Genomic DNA, 25,717 nt, shown 5'->3' with positions numbered 1-25,717 from the left:
TGGTTTAGATCTGTGCCCAAGCTAGAAGGCAATTTTTCCAATAGAATTTGATTTTCTGACTTGAAACAATATTAACTTCATGTTCAGCTATGAATAAAGACGACATAAATTTTTAGGATTCTTCAGGATAGATTTGTGAAGCAATGAGAGACCTGGATTAAATATTTTCTAAGAATTACTAAGACTGAATTAACTGGTTTTGAGGTTTTATGACTTCCGTGTTAAATATTAGTAACTTAAACTTGGAGTATAGCACGTGAAAAGCAATTCTATCCTCAACATTGTATTTTTAATGGAAATAAGTGCTTCCCTCATTTTCTCTATTTTAAAAGCAGCTTTTAATTCTTAAAAACACATGGCAAAGGAGTTCAAAATTGATGTACGGTTTGTGCGCCAAATACTAAGGCTGTGGGAAGCAGGCAGTACAGATGCTTTTAAATTTACTTTTAAATTGTTGTGCATATCCTGGCTTTTTTGTGTTAACCAAAGAGAATCCAGAGTTCATGATTTTGGCAAATCCAAAATTAACTGTTAATTCTTCTTTGAGTATTTGCCTTGAAGGGGTGCTGTACAATAGAATGCATGTGGGCCAATGCACTCAACTAGAGAATTCAAAGCAGTGTTTACAGGCTGCACCTGCACAGAGTAAAACTTCCTGTCCCCAAAGAAGTTTAGACCTGTTCTACTCAGTCATTTTCAACCACCTGTGGCTCCGGACAAAGCAATTGCAAGTCTATTGATTCTGTTTCCCATTTTTCTCTCATACAATTTATTCTTTATTTTTTATTTGTCCCATCTAAAATGTAAGGTAGGTATGGGATTTAAAGGCAGGTCTAGAAAGAAAGAGAGGCAACACTGAAGCTCCTAAAGTGTTCACTAGTCCCAGTAAAGTCTGCTTCTCTGCTGTGCGTCAGCCTCAACATTTCAGGCGTCTCTCTTGGCAGCAGTTCCTTCAGAGGCTAGGACTTCTAAGAAAAAGAACCCTCTTTCTCCTTCCAGAGAGCCTGAGGGGGGGGGAATAGGTCACTCCATAAATCCCACTCATAACGAGACCTCACATCCCTCAAAGGCTACAGCTGAGGTGCCATATCAGCAGAGCGACAGTGGTGTTGCACAAGAAGCAGTGTGTGGACAAGTCTGAGAGACAACACAGGGAACAGTTTACCTCAGTACTGAGCAACACTTCAAGGTACTAAGAGATGCCCAGATCTCCTGTCCACACCCTAGCACCATCATATCACTTATTCCAGGACGCTGAGGTTAGAGATGCTCCTCTTCAAGTCTCACCAGTACTGCAGTTACTGTTCAAGCAAATATCAGGTGTAGGCATCAATTCAGTCTTATGGATACCAGAGCCTTCCAGCTCTCTCCAGATTACGTTCTCTGGAAGACCAGTTTATACTGGAGATAGCAGAGTCTCCCCTGCTACTGTCCTCTACCAGGGCCACTTTCACAGTATTACATAGATGGATTGGACCTGATAAGACCTCCAGCCTTCGGTAGCAGGACTAATTTATGAGGCTCCTCAGGAAATGTTTTTTCTTCAGATTCTCTGAGTTCCCAACACAGGCCTCATCTTCAGCACCTTATCACACCCTCTGAGCCAGTATTCTGAAGCTTTTTCAACATCGTAGAGCCAGTTGTTCTGACTATCTCTGGGGACATAAGAACGGCCGTACTGGGTCAGACCAAAGGTCCATTTAGTCCAGTAGCCTGTCTGCTGACAGTGGCCAGCACCAGGTGCCCCAGAGAGCGTGGACCGAAGACAATGATCAAGCGATTGGTCTCCTGCCATCCCTCTCCAACCTCATGACAAACAGAGGCCAGGGACACCATTTCTGTCCCCTGGCTATTAGCCTTTTATGGACCTAACCTCCATGAGATTATCTAGCTTCTCTTTAAACTCTATTATAGTCCTAGCCTTCACAGCCTCCTCTGGCAAGGAGTTCCACAGGTTGACTATGAGCTGTGTGAAGAACTTTCTTTTATTAGTTTTAAACCTGCTACCCATTAATTTCATTTGGTGTCCTCTAGTTCTTCTATTATGGGAACTAATAAATAACTTTTCTTTATCGGCCCTCTCCACACCACTCATGATTTTATATACAGGCAGTCCCCGGGTTACATGGCTCCGACTTACATCGGATCCCTACTTACAAACAGGGTGAGGCAACCCCGCACTAGCTGCTTCCCCCCAGCAGACCAGGGAGACGCGAAGCTAGAGCTCCCCCACTCCCCCAGCAGACCAGGGAGACGCGGAGCAGCTTTTTCTCAGCAGACACCTCAGCTTGAGAATAAAGGACTGAGGGAAGTGAGGAGTGGGACAATAAAACTGAGCTCTGGAGAAATGTTTGGCTAGAGTTTCTCCTACAGTATGTACCAGTTCCGACTTACATACAAATTCAACTTAAGAACAAACCTACAGTCCCTATCTTGTACGTAATCCGGGGACTGCCTGTACCTCTTTCATATCCCCCCTCAGTCTCCTCTTTTCTAAACTGAAAAGTCTCAGTTGCTTTAACCTCTCTTCATATGGGACCCGTTCTAAACCCCTAATCATTTTAGTTACCCTTTTCTGAACCCTTTCCAAGGCCAAAATATCTTTTTTGAGGTGAGGAGACCCCATCTGTACACAGTATTCAAGATGTGGGCGTACCATAGGGGCAGTAAGAAAGTCTGTATCTTATTTTCTATCCCTTTCGTAATAATTCCTAGCGTCCTATTTGCCTTTTTGACCGCTGCTGCACACTGCGTGGAAGTTTTCAGAGAACTGTCCACGATAACTCCAAGATCTATTTCCTGATTTGTTGTAGCCAAATTAGCCCCCATCATACTGTATGAATAGTTGGGGTTATTTTTCCCGATGTGCATTACTTTACACTTATCCACATTAAATTTCATTTGCCATTTTTTTGCCCAGTCACTCAGTTTGGTGAGATCTTTTTGGAGTCCCTCACTGTCTGCTTCTGTCTTGACTTTCCTAAACAGTTTGGTATCATCCGCAAACTTTACCACCTCACTGCTTACCCCTTTCTCAAGATCATTTATGAATAAGTTGAAAGGGATTGGTCCCAGGACTGACCCTTGGGAGATACCACTAGTTACCCCTCTCCAATCTGAAAATTTACCATTTATTCCTACCCTTTGTTTCCTGTCTTTTAACCAGTTCTCAATCCAAGAAAGGACCTTCTCTCTTATCCCATGGTCATGTAATTTACACAAGAGCCTTTGGTGAGGGACCTTGTCAAAGGCTTTCTGAAAATCTAAGTATACTATATCTACTGGATCCCCCTTGTCCGCATGTTTGTTAACCCCTTCAAAGAACTCTAACAGATTAGTAAGATATGATTTCCCTTTACAGAAACCATGTTGACTTTTGTCCTACAAATTATGTTCTTCTACATGCCTCACAATTTTACTCTTTACTATTGTTTCGACTAATTTTCCCGGTACTGAAGTTACTTACCAATCCGTAATTGCCAGGATTGCCTCTAGAGCCCTTTTTAAATATTGGTGTCACGTTGGCTACCTTCCTGTCATTAGGTATAGAAGCAGATTTAAAGGATAGGTTACAAACCACAGATAATAGTTAAGCAATCTCCCATTTGTGTTCTTTTAGAACCCTTGGATGAATGCCATCCGGTCCCGGATATTAGTTAACATTAAGTTTTTCTATTTGTTCCAAAACCTCCTCTAATGACACTTCAATCCGGGACAGATCCTCAGATTTACCACCCACAAAGGACGGTGCAGATTTGGGAATCTCCCTAACATCCTCAGCCGTGAAGACTGAAGTTAAGAAATCATTTAGTTTCTCTGCAATGGCTTTATCGTCCTTGATTGCTCCTTTTATATCTCGATCGTCTAGGTGACCCACAGGTTTTTTAGCAGGCTTCCTGCTTTTGATGTACTTAAAAAACATTTTGTTATTTCTTTTTGAGTTTTTGGCTAGCTGTTCCTCAAAATCTTTTTTTGCTTCTCTTAATACATTTTTACACTTGGTTTGACAGTGTTTATGTTCCTTTTTATTTATCTCACTAGGATTGGACTTCTGCTGCTTAAAAGATGCCTTTTTGTCCCTCACTGCTTCTTTTACATGGTGGTTAAGCCACGGTGATTCTCTTTTTTAGGTCTCTTGCTATGTTTTTTAATTTGGGGTATACATTTAAGTTGGGCCTCTATTATGGTGTCTTTAAAAAGTTTCCATGCAGCTTGCAGGGATTTGGCTCTAGTCGCTGTGCCTTTTAATTTCTGTTTAACTAACCACCTCATTTTTGTGTAATTCCCCTTTTCAAAATTAAATGCCAGAGTGCTGGACTGCTGAGGTGTTCTTCCCACCACAGGAATGTTGAATGTTATTATATTATGGTCACTATTCCCAAGCGGACCTGTAACGGTTCTCTCCTGGACCTGATCCTGCGCTCCACTCAGGACTAAATCGAGAATTGCCTCTCCCTTTGTGGGTTCCTGTACCAGCTGCTCCAAGAAGCAGTCATTTAAGACATTGAGAAATTTTATCTCTGCTTCTCTTCCTGAGGTGACATGTATCCAGTCAATATGGGTATAATTAAAATCCCCCATTATTATAGAGTTCTTTATTTTGGTAGCCTCTCTAATCTCCTTCAGCGTTTCAATGTCAGTATCGCTGTCCTGGTCAGGTGGTTGGTAATATATCCCTACTGCTAATTTCTTATTATTGGAGCATGGAATTACTATCCATAGCGATTCTGTTGAACATGTTGATTCATTTAATATTTTTATTTCATTTGATTCTACATTATCTTTCACATACCACCCGCCACCCACCTGGCCTGCTCTATCCTTTCGATATATTTTAGATCCCGGTATGATTGTGTCCCACAGATTTTCCTCATTCCACCAGGTTTCAGTGATGCCTATTATGTCAATCTCCTCCTTTAATACGAGGTACTCTAGTTCACCCATCTTATTAGTCAGACTCCTAGCATTTGTGTAGAAGCACTTTAAAAATTTGCCACTGCTTATTTGTCTGTCCTTCCCTGATGCTTTGGATTCCTTTATGTGCGGTTGTTTGTCTGCTCTGGCCCTTGGTTTGTCCTCTTCCCTCTTCTCTTTCTGACTACAGCTTAGAGAATCTCTGTCAGTGTATTCTCCTCTAAGAGAAGGCTCCATCTGATTTATGTACATCTCCACACCAGTCAGCTTTCCCCCATCTCTTAGTTTAAATACTGCTCTATGGCCTTTTTAATGTTTAGTGCCAGCAGTCTGGTTCCACCCTGGTTTAGGTGGAGCCCATCCTTCCTGTATATGCTCCTCCTCTCCCAAAAGTGTCCCTAGTTCCTAATAAATCCAAACCCCTCTTCCCTACACCGTCGTCTCATGCACGCATTGAGACTCTGAAGCTCTGCCTGCCTACCTGGCCCTGCGCGTGGAACTCAAAGCATTTCCAAGAAGGCCACCATAGAGGTCCTGGATTTCAGTCTCTTTCCTAGCAACCTAAATTTGGCCTCCAGGACATCTCTCCTACCCTTCCTTACGTCATTGGTACCTACATGTACCACGACCACCGTCTCCTCCCCAGCACTATACATAAGTCTATCTAGATGCCTCAAGAGATCTGCAACCTTTGCACCAGGCAGGCAAGTGACCATACGGTTCTCCAGATCATCACAAACTCAACTATCTATTTTTCTAACGATCGAATCACCCACTACTAACACCTGCCTCTTCTTAACAACTGGCATTCCCCCCCCCTCCCCAGAGGTATTCTCAGTGCGAGAGGATACCGCAACATCCTCTGGAAGGAGGGTCCCAACTATGGGATGGTTTCCCTCTGTTCCCATTGAATGCTCTGTTCTCTTGAGACTTTCATCCTCTTTAAGAGCACTGGGGCTCTCAGACTGAAGGTGGGACAGTACTACAGAGTCCCGGAAAGTCTCCTCAACATATCTCTCTACCTCTCTTAGCTCCTCCAGTTCAGCCACTCTGGCCTCCAAAGCCCGAACTCGGTCTCTGAGGGTCAGGAGCTCCTTGCAACGGGTGCACACACAGGATTGCCCTTCGGTACCACACATTCGCACTTCAGTACCTAATGCCCTCTCAGCCCCTGGGGACACCAAGGAGAAGAATGATCCCTAGATAGCTGACGGGGTGAGTTTGCTTGAAGTTCTCTTCATCCCCTGATGAGATAGTAGTGCCCCCACCAGCTTCTTGCAAGGCTCAGAAATGGTCAGTGTAAGAGCCTGTGAAATGTGTGGTGGAATTTCTCCGGATCCCACTAGAGAAGGTCCAAGAGTCTTAAACATTCCTTGATGGGCATTTTAAAATACCTCTCAGGGGAAAATGGACTCCAAATAAATGTGACTCAATTATCATTTGCTCAGAGGTTGGCAAATACTTGCTATTTGCCAACCCATCTGTAAGTAGGAAGTTTAAAAAGTATTATTCTGGTCAAGAGACTGGAGAGTTTTTTTCCTTATCCCACCCCAACTCTCTTGGGCTAGCCCTGACTATCAAAAGGAATAGACAGGCTCTCTAATAGAGTCCAAACATTTAGACCTCCTTGGTAAGAAAAGCTATTTCTTGGCAGCTCTGCAATTTTGTGCAACAAATATGTTGGTAAAATATGGATTGCAATATATATGGCATGTTCATTCATTTTATTGAACACCTGCCACAGATCAGAGAACAAATTCAGGCTCTCATTTCAGACAGTAATTTGAAAACCAGAATCTCCTTCCAGGCTGCTTTAGATGTTTCAGTCACGGCTTCTACTTCCCTAGATATAGTCATGGTTATGTGGAGAGCATCTTGACTCCAGTTGTCATCTCCCAAGAGAAGTGCAGAATATGTTTGCAGACCTTCTCTTTTAAGATCCAAGGTTTCCATCTCTGACATGGAGTCCTTCCTCTATACTCTGAAGGACTTGAGAGCTACTTGACAGTCACTGGGAGTTTACATTGCTAAAACCAAGAGATAGTTTAGTAGGTCTCAAATATCACAACAGACTAAGCTTTTCCAATACAAAACTCAGTAGAACATTCCCAGATTTTGAGCTTTTCAGAGGAGGCGATCTAGACCTCAGAAAAGGGGCTTCCCCCCCTTCTATAGCAACATCTCATCTACAAAATAATTTTGACATCTTGGTTGAGGGCCTCAAGAAGCTTACCTTACTGAATCCTGTGCTGAATTATTACATCCAACCCCCCCCTTTGGAGATTGGATATCCTACTTCCTACCTGCCTAGGCACAAATTACCTCTTGCAGATGGATTTGTGGAGGTGATCAGCATGGAATACTCCATCCATTTCCATCCTATTCCACTAGTCTTCCCTGAAAAATCCCCCCAGCATTTTCAGTGAGTAGCACAAAGGTCTGTTTCTGGGAATCCCCAAATCTGCCATGTGTCACAGGAGGCAGGTGTTGCACTGCTTCAATAAATTATCCCACTCATCTCAGATTTTTTAATTACATTATGTATGTCTGAGATGGTTTTTTTAACTTCTGCAAAGTTACAGCTGTAATACTAATGGTGAATTAATAAAAAAAATTGAAGGTGAGAAACTATGTATTCCAGTAACTCTTACTATTCGTTAATACAATGATCTATGATTTGCCTGGCATTCACAATTAAAGCTGCATCATACTCGAATCTGCAACACTACTGGGAGGTGCTACATTGTCCTGCATTTTGCTTCAGCTACTCCAGACTAACACGGCTACATTTCTATCACTTAGAATATCAATGCCACATATCCTACTGTATTACGTATCCACTTCTACCTTTGATCCCTATACTGCCATCCTTATCAAGACAAGTGTAGTGATTAAAACCAGCTTCACTTCTCTGTGGCAGCACCTCTTCAGCTACGTATTAGAAAGGATCTCCTTCACAGAATTTGGAGACCCTAATCCCTCCCAGCCCCTCATCTTTGAATCTTTGAGCATGACTCCTAAGCATGGAACTCTAACCTATTCAGATGCAGTCCAGTGGGTTCTCCTATCTAGCAGGAAATTTTGTAATCACAAAACTTAACTTCAAAAGTGGAAACTCTTCAACTCTTGGTGTTCCTCTCATTCTTCCCAAGCCTCATACATTCCACTTCCCAAAATTCTGGATTCTCTGATTAAAATAAAAGGTCATTCAATTAACTCAGTTGGAGTGTGTCTAACTGCAGTAACAGCCATCAAAGGCTTATCAGTTTTTGCCCGTAGTAATACAAATAGAGTTATCAAGGGTGTATGCAGCTTATTTCCCCCCTCCCCATATGGAACCAGGCCCTCAGTTTGGTTCTCCATGATCTGAAGAAACCTCCATTTGAAACACTGGCTACTGTTCTTTCTTCCATCTCTCCCTTAAAACTCCATTCCTCATAGCCTTCACTTCAGCTAGATGAATGGGCGAGTTTGTTGCTGTTATGGTTGATCCCTATATACTTCCAGTTCCACTGCATCCTTGTTCTTGCTGTCTCCCAAAGATCTCTTGGGAATACCACATAAATAATGAGATTTGCCTCCCAGTGTTCTACCCATAACTTCATATCTCCAAGGAATACACCAGTCCATATACAAGACTTCAGAAGGTCCCTCATATTCTACTTTGACAGGACTAGGACCTTACTAGACCTGTCCTAGGCTATATGTATAATTTGCAGAGAGGATGAAGGGTCAACCTATTTCCATTCAAAGACTGTATAAATGGGTTTCTGGTTGTGTCTTAACCTGCTGTGATACTGCTGAGATGCAGCCTCCTCACAGTGTTGGCATGTTCCACTAGAGTTTAGTCCACATCTAGAGCGTTACTAAAAGATGTTCCCAAAGCAGACATTTATAAGATTGCAATATGATCTATTTCTATCTTTGTCACTTATGCTTTCTTCCAAAGATGATACTACTTGTGACTCCAAACCATCTTGGACTTACCTCCTCATTGTAGGAGACTCTCAAGCAGTAACTTGGTGAAGCGTCAGCAGGGAGTACAGAGCCACTAGATGCTTGAAATGCTAAAGGAGCACTCAAAGACAATAACGTCATTGCAGAGAAACTAAATAAATACTTTGCATTAGTCTTCATGGCTAAGGGGAATGAGGGAGTTTCCCAAAATTCAGCCATTCTTTGTAGGTAACAAATCTGAGTCACTATCCCAGATTGAGGTTCATTAGAGGAAATTTTGGAACAAATTGGTAAACAGTAATATGTCACCAGGACCAGATAGTATTCACCCAAGAGTACCTTCAGAATTCAGATGTGAAATTACAGAACTACTAACAGTGATTTGTAATCTATCCTTTAAATTATCATCATCTCTACTAAATGACTGGAAGATAGCTCATGTGACGACAATTTTTTAAAAAAAGTTCTAGAGGTGGTCTTGGCAATTACAGGCTGGTAAATCTAACTTCATACTGGTCAAATTGGTTGAAACTATAGTAAAGAACAGAATTGCCAGACAGATAGAGGAACATAGTTTGTTGGGGAAAAGTCAGTATGGTTTCTGTAAAAGGAAATAATGTTTCACCAGACTACTAGAATTCTTTGAGGAGTCAACAAGCATGTAGACAAGGCAAATCCAGGGATATAGTGTACTTAGATTTCCAGAAAGCCTTTGACAAGGTCTTGCACCAAAGGTTCTTAAGGAAAAGTAAGTTGTCATGGGATAATGGCAAAGGTCCTGAGAGGGATTGATAACTGGTTAAAAGATAGGAAACAAAGGGTAGGAATAAAAGGTAAATTTTCAGAATGGAAAGAGGTAACTAGTGGCATTACCCAGGGGTCTGCAGTGGGACCAGTCTTATTAAACACATTCATAAGTAATCTTGAGAAATGGGTAAACCGTGAGGTAGCAAAATTTGCAGATGTTACTAAACTGCTCAAGATAGTGAAGTCCAAAGCAGACTGTGAAGAGATTCAAAAAAAGGGTCTCACAAAACTGGGTGACTGGGCAACAAAATGGCAGATGAGTTTTAATGTTAGTAAATGAGAAGTATTGGATAAACATAATCCCAACTACTTCTATAGGGATGAAATTAGGTGTTACTACTCAAAAGAGATCTTGGAATCATTGTGGACAATTCTTTGGAAACATCCACTCAGTGTGCAGCAGCAGTCAGAAAACAAACGGAATCTTAGGAATCATAAAGGGATAGAGAATAAGAAAGAGAATATCTTAATGACTCTATATACATACAGGAAACACCCACATCTTGAATACTGCATGCAGATGTGATCACCTCATCTTTAAAAAAAAATAAAAAATTGTGGCATTGGAAAAAGTTCAGAAAGGCAACAAAAATTATTGGGAGTAAAGAAAGGTTGCCATATGAGGAGAGATTAATAAGATTGGGACTTTTCAGCTTGGAAATAGATGTCTAAGGAGGGATATGATAAAGGTCTATAAAATCATGACTGGTGTGGGAAAAGTGAATAAAGAAGTTATTTACTCTTTCCCATAACACAAGAACTGGAGGGTTATCAAATGAATTTAATAGGTAGCCAGTTTAAAACAAGCAAAAGGAAGTACTTCTTCACACAACACACAATCAACCCATGGAATTCCTTGCCAAAGGATGTTGTGAAGTCTAAGACTATAATAGGGCTCAAAAAGAGCTAGATAAATTCATGGAGGATTGGTCCATCAGTGTCAGAAGCTGGCAAAACGGGATGGATCATTTGATTAGCTGTTCTGTTTATTCCCTCTGGGACACCTGGCACTGATCACTGTTGGAAAACAGGATATTAGGCTAGATGGACCTTTAGTCTGACCCAGGATGGCTGTCCTTATGTAAGGAAAGGTTACTTCCCTTAGTGTAACTTGAGTTCTTCAAGAAGTCTTTTTTTTTTTTTTTTTCAAATGAGTGCTCAACCTTCTGCCCTTCCTATCTTCAGCTGTGGAGACTCTGCTTTGCAGTGAGAGAGAACTGAGGAGTGTTGGGTCTGCACCTCCTTTTTATGCCTGTGTTTGGAGGCAGTAGGTGCTACTCTATGTAGAAACAGGCCCATGGACATTGCTTTATGTTTTCTGGTCAAGAGAGCTTGCACACATGGTGCATCCTAAAGCATACACTATGGTTGTGTGCATTTATTTCTGATAACTTGAATGTAAATATATATGGAAAAATAATTGCTGCCTTGGTTTCATAGTAAGTAGACTAACAGAGATCTGATGATGCAAAGTTACTACTGCACTCTTAAGTGCAACTGGTGATACACTAGATGACTCAGGCAAACTCAAAACTGTTGATTTGGTCGCATTTCATAAAGATGCATAGCCAAAATTCAGTGGGGCTACTTTCATGCCAAAACGTAAACAGATGCATAGTGTTTATAAGATTAGGAAGCTAGACACTTAAATACAAATGGCCTGATTTTTAGACATGGTGTGGAACTCCCAAGTCCTATTCAAGTTATTGAGAAATTATGATTGCTCAGCTCCTGAAAAAAAGAGGTATTTTTTATATAGGGGCCTAGATGTAAATTTAGGTACTTAACTTTAGGCACCCAAGTTTGAAAATATTAGATGTTAATATATAGCCGATAAAGTATTACAATTATATGTGTGTATGTATGTGTTTGTTTATTTTCATCTAAAAACTGAAAATTTGACCTATCTTGTTTCAAAGGCAATCCTTCATGGCCCCTTCAATCCTTATGAGCTGAAGTGTCACAGCATGACCCAAATTTCCAGATTCAGGTATGATAAAGCTTTCACCATGAATGGTAGACAAACCATAGGTTATTGCATTGGTAGATAAGAGTTATTTAAATACAAATTTTCACATCTTTAATTATTTTATTAATTCACATTATGATTCAATACTATTGCATCTGCAACTCTGATAATATCATTAAAAGTTCTGAGAAGAATGGGAAAATTTATTGTTATAGCTTTAATGTCCCCAGAAATTGTATTTAATATCTTGTCTGGAAGTGGGTGATGGGAGGAATCACGTGAGGATAACCTGTTGTGTTCCCTCCCTCTGAGGCATCTGGTATTGGCCACTGTCGGCAGACAGGATATTGGGCTAGATGGACCGTTGGTCTGACCTAGTATGGCCACTCTTATGTTCTTATCTAGAATGCTAAGCTCAGAACCTGGATTCATTAAAAACTTGACTCAGTAAGTAGAGTCACTTATGGCTGATTCATAATTTTAAAAGGATTTTCAGATACGCATTTCAGCTAACTTCTCTTTTTTCCTAGATGCGTCTGCATAGAAAAGGAGAGTATAAATTCTGTAATTCTCAATAATACTCCTGAAGATCCATTTCAGAAAATGTTGGTTGCTGCTTCTGTATCAGTAAATGCAACTGGTAATTCTAAATATATTTTTATGTTTCTTACTTTTCTCACTTCCATTTCTTTTAACTACTAAGCATTGTCTATATGAATAGCCACAGAACTAAGAATTGTTCTTTTGAGTGATTGCTCATGTCCTTAGGTGCGTGTGATCGAACTATGCATTGGTGCTGGAAGTTTTTCCCTCTACAATATCCATAGGGGAACTGGCTCTGGCACCCTCTGGAGCAGTGCACGCATAGTGCAGTAATAGGGTGCTGCCACCCCTCCAGTTCCTTTTTACCAATAGTAACAGTGCTGAAAGTCTACTGCTTCAGCTAACACTGTTACTTGCTTCCCATTTTTCAACTCCTTTCCCCCTAGTTGTCTCATGTATAGTTCTAGTTTCCCTCTTGGATAGCTAGACACTTAAAAGGTCCTATACAGGACTGTGCCTTAGGATGGGGCATGCCCCAGTCCCCAGGCTTTAAGCCTTCTGATTGTTGTAAGAGGCTCATGCCCACTAATGACCCACATAATAGTTTGGCAGAACTGTGTTCCAGTCTATATGTCCATAAACTCCTACCCTCCATAGGTACTGGTTGGAGTCACCTACGTTGAATGGACATTAGAAGCACTTGAAGAAAAAACAGTTACCTGCTTCCATACCTGCTGGTATGTGCGATGTGTTGCTTATGTCCATTCCGTGTCCTGACCTCCTCCTCCACTGTCTGAGTTTCCAGCGAGAAGGAACGGAGAATGGGGGTACGATGGTGGTGCCCCATATTCTGTGCAATGTTGTGTGCCAATCTAGGGGGCACCACAGCCAGTCCCCCTGTGGATACTGCTAAGGAAAGAACTTCCAGCACCAGTGCATGTGGCAAGCACACACACCTAAATTGAATGAACATGAGCAACACATCTCAAAAAACCCTAGTTATAGAAACAGGTAACTGTCTTTTTAAGCAACTGATATAATTGTCTACTAACTGCTTATAGGTTGGCTGTGCTTTTAAGGCTTTTTGTTAATGATAAATTATATTTTTTATAATAGGATCTACAATATTGTTAAGAGAAACATCTCTGATGCCTTCTATCCCTGGGCTACCAGCACTTCTCAGTATGATATTTGCTCCCGTTATAGAACTGAGGTATACATGCATTTTTAAGTATGATAGCAGAATTATTATATTTAGCAACTTGAAAGAGTGATTATTTGAACAGACTGACTCTCAGCACCTTAAGGAATGATGTGTTTTTTACCATTCTTCTCCTATGCTACCCTTGTTTGTTCCATCCCTTAGCAGCAGTAGTATGTTATAATGTTGGATGTATGTGTGATTTGGGGATTCTAGAGTTTGCCTTTATGAATAGTTAATTAAGTTCCTGAGATGTTGCTGTAAGTTTAAGAGAAGGAGGAACTGTGCCAGTCTTAGTTCTGCTGATGAAAGGGAACTTTGTGTATTTTAGGGGCTATGGGTTGTTGAGGGACTAAGTTGCAGTTAAATGTATTATTTTCACCTATGTCAGTATGATTGGGCAACAAGGGATTGAGGGATTGTTTTAGACCTTGCAATCCCTGCCCTGCCATACCTTCAGCAAATGCTTCTTCTAGGTAAAGAATTAAGAAAGGGAAACAGCTCTTTTGGGGGCAGACCAGGAAGAGAACAGACCTACAGCCCACAGTTTCAGCAGAGCAGAGGGAAGGATGACATTTCAGAAATAACTGCCCTAACAGAGTCCTTCCTGAGGGAAAGGTCCCACCCCAGAAACAGAGGAGGAAGTAATTCCCTCTTTGCCACAGACAGAGTCTCAACATTGGAAATTTCTTCTTATTTTCTTTTCTTGGATTCCTCCAGCCAGGGCCATCCCTAGAGCACAGGGCCTCCAGGGCAACCTCCCTTTTCCACAGGCATGGGACCTTGGGCACCCCCAGGTTCCATTCCATCCCTGCCCTTCTCCACCTCTGCCCCTCCCCTGCTCCATCTCTCCTACCCCCCATTGCACCTTTCCCTGAAGCCCCCTCCCCTGAGCTATGTGGTCCAGGGGATTATGAGGGGGTCTGGTGTATGGCAGCAGCAGAGTTGGGAGTGGAGCAGGCTGGGAGATGGCCAGCAGAGTAGAGGAGGGGTCACTTTAGCTCCTGCCACGGCATGTGCGGGAGGCCCTGACCCCTGCTGCTGCCCTGTGCTAGGTCCCATAGTACTGTTGAGGTGGCTGCTGCAGGGCCTCCTGTGGGGCCTGGGGTGGCTGCCCCAAACTATCCTATGTATGGGATGGCTCTGCCTGCAGCAGACCTCGGAGGAGATAGGAAGTGGCCCAGGGAGGGCAGCCTTAAGCAGCCTCAGTTGTCAGACCACTGGTAGCCCAAAGGGCCCTGCATCAGAGCCAGTGGAGTGGAAGGACCCAGGCTCCGCTACCAGCGTCTTCCCTACCAGTCGTGAGTGGCAGCCTTGATCACTAGGCCATGCTCCCCAGCCAAACCCCAAATAGATTAGGGTTATGGAACAGATTCCATGTGAGGAGAGACTAAAAATACTTGATGGTTGAATTTAGAAAGAGCGATGATGGGTGTGGGTGTGTGATTGCAGTATAGATATAATCTGAGCATCTATTTTCATATTAATGTGAGATGTAAATTAGATTCTTAGTGTTCCAGATGTGGTTGCTTTTGTTTTAATTTCACTGTTCTAACATTTTGTTTAGGGTTGATGAAAGTGGAAAGAATTTTACTGGTGTTCTGTGTGGTTTGGGGTGGAATCAGACTCTTGGAACCTCACTGCTTCCAGAACATGACATGGAGCTGGCATTTGATGTGCAATTTGGTGTGAGTGACATAGTAGAGGTAAAAAGTGCACATGGATATTTTCATTGTAGTAGTGCATGTCCAGAACCTAGCAGATTTCAGAAATTTAATTCTTACAGTTTTATTACTTGAAGTCTAGCAACCTTTGGCAGAGTTTTAAAGTTGTCTAATTTTTTTAGTGAAATTGCCTGTTTATAACCTTGAATTGATCTTGTGTGTCAGAAATTAAATTTAAAAACCTTGAGGTGATTTCATTAAACTTTGTTGAACAAAGTCAAATATTAAATAATAAATTACCATCCTTTTAGACAATTGTATACATTAAGCCAGTAATTAAGCAAATACTATTTTGTGCTAACCAAACACCTATGCAAAAAGGGTTGCTTTGTTTTTCTGTGTAATATTAAAAATTTAATTATATTTTTGGTATAAAACTATGCTATTTAAAAATCTGCTTACAATATATTAGACATTCTTATATTTTATATATAAAGTCTTGCTAATGTTGATACAAAAATGAACTATCAGTGATAACTTAACTGTTCTAGACATACAGAGGTGTGTTGGTGCACACACATCCCTACATAAAATCCAAATTTAAACTGGAAATATTGTTTGGGCTTCTCATCATGTATCACTGAAACATTTACAGATAAACATCCTAAGAATGGCCATTAACAAACTGGTTTGTGATGGCCCAAGTGGCCCAAGGTATTTTGAGCAAGAGAGGATTGCACAGCTGCAAGAGAATGCCCGTGAGAAACTTTTAGGGTAAGGCTACTTTTCTTGATAAGAATTTTGTTTGTTTTCTTAGATGATAGCAAACTAGAATTCACATTTGTCTTCATGCTTCTGTGTTTTACTAGCCATCTTGATTTACTTTGATTGTTTGTAAAGCATTAAATCCACTACAGATTGAACCGCTGTAGTCCAACATAGGGATGTGAATGGTTAACAGGTTAACCGATGGGGGTTGGAGCAGCTCCCCACCTGCCACTGGTAGAGGGATACTTTATCCCTGCAGGGCCCACCATGGGTGAGGGTTCCCCAATCTGGGTGGAGCAGCCCAGGCCTCCATTGATATAGTTACGCCTAGGAAATGCTAGGTTCTTTGGCAAAAAGAAATGCTATCCTAAATTAACTACATTGGGGGCAGTTTCATGATGCAGCTTCAAGTGTACAGTAGCTTTAAGTGGAGTCCCCCAGTGCAAAAGTGCAATAGAGAATAGTAGCAGTTGTCACATAAAGTGTATAGAAAATTGATATTGGAAGTTCATATGACTCCCTTTTTTGATGTGCTTGCTCAAATTAAATATATGATTTGTCAGTGGTTACATCTCAACTCGGTTGATGTATTTGAGCACTAACACATTTACCCCAACTTTAAATCCACTCCCCACATCTTGAGCGAGTAAAGGAGGTCGGGTTTTGCTCTACTGGGCCATGTAACAAGAAATCTTTAGGGCATCAGCACATGCCAGAGGCTGAAGAGAGACAGTGGAGTAGCCAGTTGTGAGGTTTTGTGCAGTGGATCTGTCAATCAGTTGATTGTGGCACAGAGTTCAGTGTTTATACTGGAAGTATATTTGTCTAAATAGGTAGCATCCAGCACCTGTCACTGTCTTCTGGTAAAACCATGCAGCCACTGTTGTCTCCGTGACATGACAGCCCTTACTGTCCAATCCCACAGTGCTTTTGTGTCTCAAGCCAGACAGCTAAACTACAGTTTCATACCTGTGACATTTCTGAGGCATATTTTACAAGTATACTTCATGGCAGGAACACCAGCAAAAACTTTATGGGCAACCTCCCATTTTGAGACCTGTAGCACAATTGGCAAAATTCCAGAGGCTAGAAAGATGTGCTCCTGCAACAATTTGACATATGTTCCAATGCAAGAGTAAATTTGACTGACATAATTTATGCAGCAAATTGCTGCGTTGGTAGGTACCTAGCTAAGAAATGCACCTTGTGAGTTAATACTATATTAGGATAGGACTTATACAAAGAAATAATTTGTGCTTTTAATGCAGTTATACCTACATGGGCGCAGCGCATGGTGCTTTTACTCATTCTGGCGGAAGTCATGAAAATTAATGTCTTAAACACAAAATCTACTTGCTTCTGCTTACCACAGTAAATGGCATGAAACAACAGTATACTGACCTGTCAAAAACACATTGTTTTCCCCATGGGAATGAGCAATATGCTTTTTGTAAGAGTCTTGTACTTACAGACAAAAACAAGTAAAATCTTATTTAGGTGCTAAAGTTATTCTTCCTAGCATAAACAATAAATAGAATATACTTGAGTCTTCACCAGTCCTTTTCCTTTTAAAAGTGTAATTTCAATCTGAAAAAATATTTTAAATGACACCTTCTTTCTCCACAGATCTTATCTTAGTATTTAGTCTTTACTAATAATTTTAATCTTTGTACTGGTATTATTTTAAATATGCAGAGTACCTCACTATAAAAACCAAAAGCTTCTCTAACAATCCTTTTAAGTTGCTACTGGATTTTACTCCTGTTAATACTACAAAGCTGAATATAGCTAAGAGAAACTAAACTCGATTTTGTTTATTCCCGTGCATTAAAATAAATATATTATCACTGCAAACCCAGTTGTATAGATATATAGAGGGCAGAATGTGGCACTCAGAGGGATGAGCCCAGCTTACTATCAGGTTTGCCAGGCTAGCACTTATATAAGCATTGTATTTTTAAACAGAGCTTATTTGAGATGGAATTAGAGACTGTGACACTTTAAACCACAATTAAACTCCCTTTTTAGAATAGAACAGCACTAAAATGTATGGCTCATCCCCAAATCTCCTCTTAGCTCTAAACTTCTCCTACAGACTTGTCTACTTCCATTCACATAGATGTCACTCTTCCATTTGCTGTCTTCCTTCATTCTATCTCTTTCCCTTATTCCCATCCTTTTTGTACCTTCTTTTGCCTACCTAAAACCCTATGAAATGAAGTCTGTGATTTTCACCAGCATTTATTTATAAAACTTTTAAAAAATCAAACTTAATAGGGTAAGTCATGCTATTCAGTAGCACTGGTTAATTATGCCTGAGGTTCATTAATGAATGTTTCATTTAAAATATTCTTGTATTGCATAAAGAAAAATCTGTCAAAATAAACATTACTTTGTTAAAAGGAACAGAATAAAAAATATTAAATTACAAGACAAAATGCTGAAGTTCTTTGGTAAAAGATAAGAGTCTTTTCTCATACTTCCTTCATCTCAGTGAAAATTGTTCTGATGATAAATCTCTTGCCATACAACAAATAGCATTAAGATACAGAAGCTTAGTTATCCTGTTCTTCAAGATTTGTGGATCATGGTATCCAGAAATCAAATTTCAGGAGTAAAATTACATCTTATTCCCTCCCCGCCCCAAATATCAGAAACTGAGCACATACTGATTTTGAAGGAAGAGACTATCTGCTAGCATAATGTTGTAATATGTGTCTTATTTCGCCCTATATGTATTTCAGTTTTTCTTATTATTTTTTGTTTAATGTGCCAAAAAATGCTTTTTTGAAAAGACACTACATGCCTAAAACTAGTCTGGTGAAATCTTTCATGGATTTCCCCTTCACAGTTTTTTTAAATTAACTGTATTTACAACATGTCACCACTACTTAAGAGTAAAATGAGTATTTGAAAAACACATCTAGACAGAATTAATTAAAATATATCATTGTACTTAACACAGCTTGAGGAAATAACTGGGGCAGACAAACAATCTATAATAATTGAGTTGTTACAGAAAACGGAATAATTTAAAATAGCTAAAATATATTCAAATGAATAAGCATGCATAAATGTATAGAATACATGACTGTTGCAAACTGTAGCACTTTGTCAAATAAATAACTTAAAATATTTTTTCCTCTCAATACAGTTTTAAAGCAAGCAGTTTTGCTAGTGCGTGACTTTATTTGTGATTTCTCACACTGAAGCAAATGAGCAAATTAAACTAACATGAAAATTTTAACATTTAAACCAGCAACATTAATGTAATACATGTCCAAATATTTCATTAGGTGTTTAAGAAACCCAAAGGTATATAGTTAATTCTAAAGATATTTTTATGAAATTTCAGCTTAATCTGCAAATCAAAACCTCGAGAAGTAATTGCTCCTAAGTGGTATAGGAAATCACATGATTGGAATCAGGTAAGGTTATAATTTTCAAATTTTATATATATATATATATATATATATATATATAGTAAATGGGAATGATTATTACAATATTCCTTTATGTCTGAAGACTTACAGTAGGTTGAGTTGATGGCCACAGATAAGATGGTTTTTATCCCAATGTATTTCTTTGCTGATACCTGTTAACCTCATAAGCAGAGATGATCTGGATAACAGTACAGATAGTGTAGTTTGGGATTTGAGGTGAATGGACAGATTGTGTACACAGTCTGGATTTTATAATGCTTTTTTAATTTTGTGGACACTCATATTCATTATTTTGGAACAAAATGCTTCAGAAACTTGAAGCGAAGATTGATTACTGTCTGAACTATTTTATCCCCCCTAAGAAATTAACATTTTGGTACTTCCCATCAAATAGTATAACTAAATTGAAGATGTGTATTTATGTTACTTATTTTGGAATTGTTAGCTCAACCTTTTGTTCATCTACATTGCTTTTAATATTTTGTAAAAGTAAGTTGTTGTGTCAGCTATATAGCAACATGTTATCTGAAAGTGTATCTGAAGTCTGAGCGTTATCTGAAGATGTATCTAACAGTTTTATTTTATGTTAATGACAAAATGCTTGCATTATTATTTACTTGATAAGAAAAGTCTGTGGACCTGAAACAGAATTCTGACACAAGCATTCATAATGTGAGCTGGGGTTTTTATAGCAATATTTATCGAATTTTTAAGCATGTCATACAGAACATGAGAATATGTTGGATTTTATAGCTGGCTATTGTTTTATAACAGGATTTCCTTTTTTATACTTTCAGGAAACCTGCTGTGATGTTAGGGTCAGAAAGGGAGGTGGTAGTCTAGAGACTTCAAAGGGTTTCCTGCAACTCAGATGTAGGGTTTTTGTTTGGAGTGAGTGTTAGTCTACCCTGCCAAATCTTTCCTAATTTCATAAATGGGTCACCACATGCAACCAGATTCCCACGGCATTTAGTTCATGAGCTTAGTGGTTAGTGAACCAGCAGGAATGAGGGAGGCCAATGGTTATCATACATCTTAGGGGATGAAGGGAAGTGGGTGCTTTTCTGAGATGGGTAAGTGATTTAGGTCTCTTCTCGGAAGGGAAGGAAATTGAGAAGATGGGATAAGCACAGAGAGAAAATATACTCATTGCATTTCACTGAGAGGAGTGTGTTTATTTTCTCTTAATTGTGCTGTAAGGTTGTCCTACACTGCTATAGGAGTATGAATGGAGAGAAAATACCTGTCCAGGCCAACTCACTTATGCTACAAGGTTAAAAATAGTAATGTAGCTGTTGAGGCTCAGGCTGGAACCCGGACTCTGAAACTCAGCAAAGAGGGTGCACCTATCCCTTTGTGTAAAGGGCAATCGAAAATACCTATCCTCTAATACAAAGTACAGGTAGTCATCCTACCTTTTATACTTCCATAAGCAGAAGTCATGCTTCCAACTCATTTTTCAAATGTCAGTAGCCATTTTTTAATGTCAAAATATATTATTTCACCATCTCTCTCACTCAGGGAAAGCTTCATTTAATATTTTTAGATGCTCTTGAACCTCACAGTGCTACATTACCTTCAATGGTCACACATTTTCCTTTTCCTTCTAAACTGCCTAAAGAACTGAAAAATATATGGCTGACACTTATTTCATAGTATATATGACAGATCAGCAGTGGGAAAGCAATTCTCAGTATTAATTCCTCTCTCAGTATGTATATACATATGAGTGGGTTCATTTTGACCTGATAATTCAAAGAACAGCTACTCGTGGATCTTTTTAACTATAATACAAACAATAGCGGGACATAAATATGTGGGATAATGAGTAAGCTAGTGTAACCTTTTGTTCATCTACATTGCTTTTAATATTTTGTAAAAGTAAGTTGTTGTGTCAGCTATATAGCAACATGTTATCTGAAAGTGTATCTGAAGTCTGAGCGTTATCTGAAGATGTATCTAACAGTTTTATTTTATGTTAATGACAAAATGCTTGCATTATTATTTACTTGATAAGAAAAGTCTGTGGACCTGAAACAGAATTCTGACACAAGCATTCATAATGTGAGCTGGGGTTTTTATAGCAATATTTATCGAATTTTTAAGCATGTCATACAGAACATGAGCAAAGTTTATGAGAGTCTGAACAATCAAAAAGTTACCTGAAAACAAGTAAAGAACAGTCTTGTGGAGGAGAATGTCTTGTGTTTGCAAAGTAAGAACGTATAAACTTGCATCTTTCTAACATTGTAATTTTGATTTTTTTTTCTATTAGGTGGATTCAAAACATATCATCAACCAATCTGAAAGGCAGAATGAAAGAGAGAACACTTTTATTTATCAGCTACATAAACTGGTTGTCTTAAATATTTAAATATTTCTAGAAATCCTTAAAAGAAAGAACTGTTAATGCCCTTTTTTAGTTTAATTTACTGCTGTTTTCTGAATGATCGTTAAAGATTAGCTTCACATCCCTCTGATTTTAAAGAGGATGCAGTTTGGAATGTCCTAGTGGGTGCTTTAATGAGATGAAAAAATGTAGTGTGACCTTTTCTTTCAAAGATTAAGAATCAAGGTACACACATACTGAAAATACAATTCATAGAATAGATTTGTTTAGATCAAGAGGCTCTTTTTCTTTAATAATGTCTGAGACAATTTTTCAAAAAGCACTCAATAAATGAAAGGGGAGAAAATAAATATAGTCTCGGTTTATTTCTTTTCCTAAAGAACACAACAGCTGATGATAAATGTTGTTTGTCTTTGAAATAAAATATTTTGAGTTACATGTTGAATTTTATTTATGCCTTATTTATATGTTGCAAGTGTTAGAGTAATAACTCATATAGCAAATTTGCTAATTTGTATATATTGCAAATGCTGGATATAATCACTTGCACTATCCACATTTGGCGCAATAATACATAAGTAATGAAATACATATTTTTTCATAAGTTGAGGGAAAATCTTTTTGAACCTCCAATTCCCTGTTCCTTCCTTCATTCTTTTTTATTCTTCCCTAAATCACAAACTCTTTACCACCACAAAATATATGAATAAAACATATAGTTGCAAATAAGATATGGTGTCTTTCTCCTTTGTCACAAACCTGGTTTGTGATATAATGATGGATCAGTTTAGTATTCCCTGACTGAGATGCTAAGATGGAGGGGAAACTGGCCATTAACTACTGGACTTGTTCCTGTTGCCTAGGGCTTAGTTCTTGGCCAACAGCCATTGTCCCAGGCTCCGCAGATTTATCAGCTAGTGGCCGCAACTCAGGTTCTGGTGGGTATGGGCAATCCTCAGGCCCTCCCATTCTTTCCAGGCCTTCGGGAGGTTTATGTAGTAGACGTAAGTGTCCCTCTGCCACTGTGACATGCAGATCTCATAATCAACAGGCCCAACTTGGCTGATTATCTGGAAGGAGTCTTGCCATTTGGCCAGCACCTTGGATTCTGAGGGGGATAGTAGCAACAGGACACAGTCTCCTGGCTCAAAGATCCTCATCTTCACCACCCCATCTTCATAGGGGGTTTCCTGAGTATGCTGGTCTTATAACAGGTTCTCTCATGCCATAGTACCCAGCTCTTGGAGCCATTCCTGTACTCATAAAATATACTGGACAGAACCGCAACTCAGGTTTCCTAGTTCTCTCAGGATTCTCTCAAGAGATCTAGGATTTGCCAGGGATGCTGACATAGAGTAGCTCAAATGGAAAATCCAGTAGAGGTCTGTGGGACTTCTCGCATGGCGAAGAGGAGTGCAGGGAGCAACTTGTGCCGGTCCTAGTGATCCTCCTCCACAAATATCCTCAAGACCTTCAGGATCCCTTTAGACCGCTCCACTAATTCATCAGTCTGGGGGTGATATCTTGAGGGTGACCCACAGCCAGTTAAACTTCTGGAGCTGCCAGATGAATGGACGGAGTAGGAAGGGAAGAGCCTTATCCTCAGGCTCAGCAAATCAGCATGGAGACTCTGAGAGACTGGAGACTGAAGGTTTAGAGCACTCTTCCTGTCTCTTCCCTTTGGAGGGTCTTCCACAATAAGGGAGAGCAGCCACTCCTCACCAGTGGAAGGAAGGAAGAGGGAAACAAAAAATGATGATCCCCAGTGTCCCAAGATGGGACAAAGGCTCAGGTGGGAAAAAGTTCCCCAAACTGTGCCTTGGATTTACCCAGCACAGAGGATCAGGCCGCATAGGAACCAAACTCCTCAGGATTTCATGGTCTATACAGGGGCATCAGTTAGGAATGGGAAAGGGGAAAACTTTAAAAAGGCTCCTCCTCATTCTCATGTATGTGAACCTGAATTCTCTCTCAATACTGAAGGAGAGACTTCAAGAAGGAGACTCCTTGCAGCAAAGCCACAGGGGGTCTCTGAGTTCACACCTACCCTCAACATCTCTTATCAGTCTGTTGTCATGGATGCTCTGTGAGGTCATCACCTCCTGATCTCTTTTGACCAATTACCTGAGGTATTACAAAAGGCCTTGTGATGTCATTGCCATATCCACCTCTGCCCTGCAAGGTAATGTCTTGCCCCTTTGGATGTTTGAGCTGTTTCTCCTCTGTTCTACCCCCCCTCCCACCTCACTCAGTCTTAGTTCTGGAGTTCAAGCAAGCTACACATGAAAACATGAGAGGCTGCTCAATGTGCCACACACAGTTCTGCCTGGATTTGTAGATTTTAAAGCCAGAAGTGAGAGAGCATCTGATTTGACCCTCTCCTATCATTGGCCTCATGTATGGCGCCAGTAGCAAGTTTCAGACCAAAGCACACTCCAGAAAGGCATCTGGTCTTTATTGGAAGACATCAAGAGGTGGAATAAAATACAGGACGATGTAGCACTTTAAAGACTAACAAGATGGTTTATTAGATGATGAGCTTTCGTGGGCCAGACCCACTTCCAGTAGAAGGGGGATGTCTCCTATAGACAACCACCTAACCTCAAGATGATTCTTACCAACAACCACAGGACATACCACACTAATACCAACCCTGGCACCTTCCCTTGCAACGAATCCCGTTGCCAGCTTTGTCCACATATTCACTCTGCTGATACCATTATTGGACCTAACCAAGTGAGTTATAAGATCAAGAATACATACTCCTGCGCATCCAGAAATATAATTTATGCTATCATGTGCCGAAAGTGTCCGTCTGCTTTGTACATTGGACAAACATCTCAGACACTTTGCCAAAGAATCAATGCCCACAAAACAGATACTAGACAGGACCACAAAGAAAAAACAGTTTCTTGCCATTTCAACCAGAAAGGACACTGTTTCACCGACTTAATTACCTGCATCCTGCTTCAGAAGCCTTTTAAATCTGCACTTGAAAGGGAATCGTCTGAACTGTCATTCATGCTAAAATTCAACACTCTACCTGTGGGTCTCAACAAAGACCCAAGTTATCTTACCCATTACAAAGATAGCTTCCCCAATTATAACCTCTAATACCATTAGCTCACAGACATTTACCTCCCCCCCCCACATCCCCCTTCTGTTCTGAAATTTGATTTGTCCTTTTCATGTGTGTTCTTTTTTTTAATTGTATCCTTTGGTATATATGGTTTTGACTATTTTCTTCCACTACTTGATCTGAGGAAGTGGGTTTGGCCCACGAAAGTTCATCATCTAATAAACCATCTTGTTAGTCTTTAAAGTGCTACATTGTCCTGTATTTTGTTTCAGCTACACCAGACTAACACGGCTACATTTCTATCACTATCAAGAGGTGGAGATACTCTATTTTCTGTTAGTTATAAACCAGAAATAATCCCCATTATAAATAATTAATTCATATTTATAAGATGTTCTGTTACGCAGCTGCACCCTATTCTCCACTAGTACTAAACGACATTCCATTTTTTTCACCAACAGTGCTTTAATGAGTAATCTTTCTAGTGGGATATAGGGATTGCTTTCTCAAATATTATTTTATTGAAATAACAGTAAAATATATTGAGCAAGTGTAAAGGGCATAGAAGGATGATTTGTAAGACTCCTGCCTGAGGATATTATGGCATTTTAACCAAATAGTGTTTTATGGGTAGCTTATTGAGGGAACTCATTTAGAGCGAATAAGACAAATAATAAATTACTAATGGGTTTTGCCCATGAAAGAGCCTGATTCTTTATATTTTGGTTAGTCTCTAAGGTTCCACAGGACCACTTGTTGTTAATAAATGACTGTGCTAATCTTGACATTCCCAGGAAAGTAACAGGGTATATAATAAGATGGGGGTTTTTTTAGTTATGCACTCTGGATGCTTATTTATTTTGTGCAAGTGCAACCTTGCCAAGAAAAGCATGCCCTAGTGACATTAAGCTTGATCCTTCATGTATAGAATGGGGATCATAGCAGAATTTATTTCTTGTAATTTGTACAGCGTGAGACAGCATATTTCCAGTTATTATATTATGTATTCTTTATGCTGTTTG

General features: G+C 39.8%; 1 protein-coding gene and 1 long non-coding RNA gene across 3 annotated transcripts in view; one reads left to right on the top strand and one right to left on the bottom strand.

Annotated features, from left to right (window-relative positions):
* Positions 1-22,399, top strand: part of TDRD9 (tudor domain containing 9) — a 151,790-nt gene extending 129,391 nt beyond the window's left edge. For both annotated transcript variants that reach the window (XM_075926469.2, XM_075926468.2), the window contains 7 exons: positions 11,598-11,668; positions 12,178-12,287; positions 13,307-13,403; positions 14,959-15,097; positions 15,711-15,829; positions 19,179-19,251; positions 21,542-22,399. In XM_075926469.2, the coding sequence (XP_075782584.2) occupies positions 11,598-11,668; positions 12,178-12,287; positions 13,307-13,403; positions 14,959-15,097; positions 15,711-15,829; positions 19,179-19,251; positions 21,542-21,640 (708 nt within the window). In that variant the 3' untranslated portion in view covers positions 21,641-22,399. The remainder of the gene's footprint in view (positions 1-11,597; positions 11,669-12,177; positions 12,288-13,306; positions 13,404-14,958; positions 15,098-15,710; positions 15,830-19,178; positions 19,252-21,541) is intronic.
* LOC112544775 (uncharacterized) lies at positions 6,642-22,507 on the bottom strand. The gene is made up of 5 exons (XR_012903282.2): positions 22,376-22,507; positions 21,429-21,569; positions 8,902-8,981; positions 8,016-8,101; positions 6,642-6,941 (listed from the first exon to the last, which is right to left on the bottom strand). It is a non-coding gene; the product is annotated as an uncharacterized LOC112544775 (long non-coding RNA).
* Positions 22,508-25,717: the final 3,210 nt, after the last annotated feature.

This window comes from Pelodiscus sinensis, chromosome 5 (assembly GCF_052426305.1).
Source record: "Pelodiscus sinensis isolate ZL-2025 chromosome 5, ASM5242630v1, whole genome shotgun sequence".
NCBI lineage: Eukaryota > Metazoa > Chordata > Testudines > Trionychidae > Pelodiscus > Pelodiscus sinensis.
Note: the sequence above shows the minus strand (reverse complement) of the source record. Positions and strands in the feature narration are given on the sequence as shown.